General features: G+C 40.4%; 1 protein-coding gene across 2 annotated transcripts in view; it reads right to left on the reverse strand.

Moving 5' to 3' along the window:
- The window catches only part of LOC145292924 (metal cation symporter ZIP14-like), an 86,824-nt gene extending 85,401 nt beyond the window's left edge, over window positions 1–1,423 (reverse strand). The window contains exon 1 of one of the 2 annotated variants that reach the window (XM_080139091.1): window positions 654–1,313. In XM_080139091.1, coding sequence (XP_079995217.1) covers window positions 654–1,019 — 366 coding nt within the window. In that variant the 5' untranslated portion in view covers window positions 1,020–1,313. Of the gene's footprint in view, window positions 1–653 lie in introns of both variants that reach the window. The other variant, XM_080139092.1, reaches the window with a different exon arrangement.
- Between the last annotated feature and the right edge of the window lie 2,866 nt (window positions 1,424–4,289).

Consider the following 4,289-nt stretch of genomic DNA (forward strand, 5'->3'; position numbering starts at 1 on the left):
TTGTCACATTTGGGCTGGTGCATCTTCTGCTAGTCTCTCGCTCCTAGACAAGGTTCAAAAGAGAGTTGCCAATCTGATAGGCCCTGAACTGGCATCTAAGCTTCAACCTCTGCCCCACCGGCGAAACGTTGCATCCCTCTGCCTGTTCTACAAGTATTTTAATGGTGAATGCTCTGACGAACTGCAGACACTTGTGCCCCACGACGTAGACACCCTTGACAAACCCGACAGGCAGCTAAATCCCACCCCACACAGTAGAGATCCCTAGATGTAAAATATCTTTCTACTCCAGTAGTTTCTTCCTCAGAACCGCTAGACTCTGGAATTCCATTCCAGATCCCTGCTTCCCTAACTGTACTGACATGCAGAAGTTCAAGTGTAACGTGAACCGACATCTTGCTGCCACAAATCCCAACATAGTACCCCAGTAGATGTTACCTCTGATAGTAGCCCCATACACCAAAGTGTCAATGTGCCTTGTTTGGGGTGAAAATGTAATTAAAAAAAAACAACAAAAAACAAAAACAAAAAAAAGACAACAGTCAGATCAATACAAGCAATTTAAAATTAGACTTAGTTTTGATCAAAGACAAATACCGAAGCTTCATTATAATACGGTTAATCAATGAAATTAAGTTCACTATATGACTTACCTGTTTCGTAATACAAGAAGATATCCATATTTTTTCATGAACAATCGATTGACAGTTTTCAACATCGGAATTATTACCGTCATGTCTGGTAATGTTGTCTGATTGTAACGTAATGTTTCCGGGTGTTTTTCCAAGTTTATAACTGCCACCGTATTGTTCAGAATTCCCCAGCAATTTCGACAGTCCTTTAATGTCGAGAGTTCCATTCGTACCAAAGGTGTCGAGTATAGCTTTTAAAAATATCCGTTGGACGTTCTGTTGGCTGTAAGGTGAAATCGCCGGATTGCTGAAACGTGTGTCGAGAGAACAGCTCACGGCGAATACTAATGGTAATAATAATAGCAGTGTTGGATGCGAGAGCAGCATGATTATAATCCAGGTGTGGATTCACGATGGAAATAATGAAGTAATCGATAAATAAATACGATTGTGTTTGTTTAAGATGTCCGTACTGATTGCAAATTTGATGTCTATTCGAATCAGCGCCGGGTGGACAAATTTAGACGGCTGACCAGTCGACGTGTGCTATTTTATTTTTCTTATTTGATTACACTTCTCTCTGCGCAGAATGTTTAAGTAGTCGTTGTTGCAAATCAGTAACCAACTTCCTTAACTCGAACTATGTATAACCTCCCCTTCCTCCCCTCTCCTACCTTGGTTTTACTTGATGTCTTTTTTATCGTCACATACTGCGGCTACTGATTAACTTTAAAAAAAAAATGATTTAATTTTATGCTCTTTGTTTGTCTGACTGGTTCGTTGTTGGCCTTTACGGAATGTCATCCCTTCTTGATTCGACCACATTATGCAGAAACGATACACACGTCTTCTCAATATTTCTTTGTCTTCTCAAAGAGCGCAAAGTTAGACACAAGGTTACTTTTAATAGTGGGTGGTTCTAATCCACATTCCCCAGAAAACTTTTGCAGCATTAAATTTTTTTTAAAATTCAATTTATAACATTATATAATCAATTCTTAATGCTGTATTATTTTAAGTTATAAATTTATTATATTTTTTAGTCGCGTGCAAGCAACTTTATAAGTCACTCCGTCGTTAGGTCGGTCGGTCTGTCGTTCGGTCTGTCGGTCTGTCCGTAACACTTTTGTGCTTGCCCTTTTTGGTTATGATCAAAAGTTTGTTGTTAATAGATGCTGTTCTTAACTGTTTAAGTTTTTCTTGGCCTTTTGGCCAAGATCCGAGTGTAGCATCTGTTCAGGCAGATACTGCACTTGAGATAATTTGTACCAGTCAATGGAGGGGAAACCCTCTATACTGGGACAATTATTATTTTTGGTAACCAGAGTGACCCCTTTTAGGGGAGCTGGTTTTTACCTCACATTAAAAACGGCCTTGTGCCTAATTTGCTCAGTGGGGGAGCAAATAAATACCATCTGTTCCGGCAGATACTGCAAGCAAAGACCATATGTGGGGGCGACCCCACATATAAGACCTTGGTCAATGTAGGGGCAACCCTTCATACCAATTGTCACTATCCAGCTCCCCTACTCCCCGGGGAGTTGGTCCCCATTTCCCCTTCACTCCTCACATTAAAAATCGGCCTTGTGCCTAATTTGCTCGGTGGGGGAGCAAATAAATACCATCTGTTCAGGCAGATACTGCAAGCAAAGACCATATGTGGCGGCAGCCCCACATATAAGACCTTGGTCAATGTAGGGGCAAGCCTTCATACCAATTTTCACTATCTAGCTCCCCTACTCCCGGGGAGTTGGTTCCCATTTCCCCTTCACTCCTCACATTAAAAATCGGCCTTGTGCCTAATTTGTTCGTTGGGGGAGAATATAAATACCAACCCCACATATAAGACCTTGGTCAATGTAGGGGCAACCCTTCATACCAATTGTCACTATCCAGCTCCCCTACTCCCCGGGTAGTTGGTCCCCATTTCTCCTTCACTCCTCACATTAAAAATCGGCTTTGTGCCTAATTTGCTCGGTGGGGGAGCAAATAAATACACATTTTTTGGCCTTTTGCCAAGATCAAAGTGTAGTATCTGCTACATAAGACCATATGTGAGGGCAAACTCACATATACAACCTTGGTCAATGTAAAGGTAACCCTTCATACCAATTGTCAACATCCAGCTCCCCTACTCCCCGTGAACTTGGTCCCCATATCCCCTTCACTCCTCACATTAAAAATCGGCCTTGTGCCTAATTTGCTCGATGGGGGGGGGGGCAATTAAATACCCTTTTCTTGGCCTTTTGGCCAAGATCAAAATGTAGTATCTGTTCCGGCAGATACTGCAAGCAAAGACCATATGTGGGGCAACCCCACATATAAGACCCTGGTAAATATAGGGGAAACCATTCATACCAATTGTCACTATCCAGCTACTCTACTTCCCGGGGAGTTTGTCCCCATTTCCCCTGCACTCCTCACTTTAAAAATCGGCCTTGTGCCTAATTTGCTCAGTGGGGGAGTAAATGAATATCCACCCTTCATACTAATTGTCACTATCCAGCTCCCCTACTCCCCTTCACTCCTCACATTTGTGCCTTATTTGCTCCGTGGGAGAGCAAATAAATACTAACCCCACATATAAGACCTAGGTCAATGTATGGGCAACCCTTCATACAAATTGTAACTATCCAGCTCCCTTACTCCCCGGGGAGTTGGTCCCCATTTCCCCTTCACTCCTTACATTAAAAATCGGCCTAGTGCCTAATTTGCTCGGTGGGGGGGGGGGCAAATAAACCCCAACCCCACATATAAGGCCTTGGTCAATGTAGGGGCAACCCTTCATACCAATTGTCACTATATAGCTCCCCTACTCCCCGGGGAGCTGGTCCACATTTCTCCTTCACTCCTCACATTAAAAATCGGCCTTGTGCCTAATTTGCTTTTCTTTGTCTTTTGGCCAAGATCAAAGTATAGTATCTGTTCTTACTACATGCTGTACTTATTGTGATATAAAGTTGGGGATCACTTTTATTTATTAATTTAATGTAAAATGATCACCCTCTTTCCAACCAGTCAGTCTCAAAGCCATTCAAGTAATTCTCCAAATCATTCAAGTTGTTTTTAAAGGATTCCAGTTATTTTTTAAGCATTCAAGTCATTCTTAAGGTCATTCAATTCATCCTTAAGTTCATTAAAGTCATTCTGAGTTATTTACTTTTTATTTATTTAAGTCATTTCAGCCCATTTTTCGAATGAATTTCATGTCAATCCTACATTCACGAATGCATTCATTACACGAGAGCATGCGACTAATGGCTACCGGCCTTGTTACTAGAATATCTTGTTCTTTTATTTTCCAGTTTAAACAACTAGTCCTTTACTTTTCCATGTTTAAGCTTAACCATATTACTTTTCATGCTCGCATTATTCTATTGTAATTATGAGAATTCCCAAGTTCTTTTGTCTCTACCGTAAACACAATTGACGTCTTATTAGTTTTATACTAGCAAGGAGACCCGGTATAGCCCGGGAATGAATTAATATCAATGAATATTCCACACATCTTAAACTTTTATTATCATTGAAATCAGTTAATTTGTGCATTCATTCTTTTTTTTTTTTTGCACTGTTATTCTTTTCTTCATAGTTTTTATAATAAAATTATAACCTGTATTAAAAAAAAATGTTTAGGCATTGTTTTTTTTTTAATCA

Source organism: Euprymna scolopes, chromosome 14, assembly GCF_053919585.1.
Source record: "Euprymna scolopes isolate OS-2025 chromosome 14, ASM5391958v1, whole genome shotgun sequence".
Lineage (NCBI taxonomy): Eukaryota > Metazoa > Mollusca > Cephalopoda > Sepiida > Sepiolidae > Euprymna > Euprymna scolopes.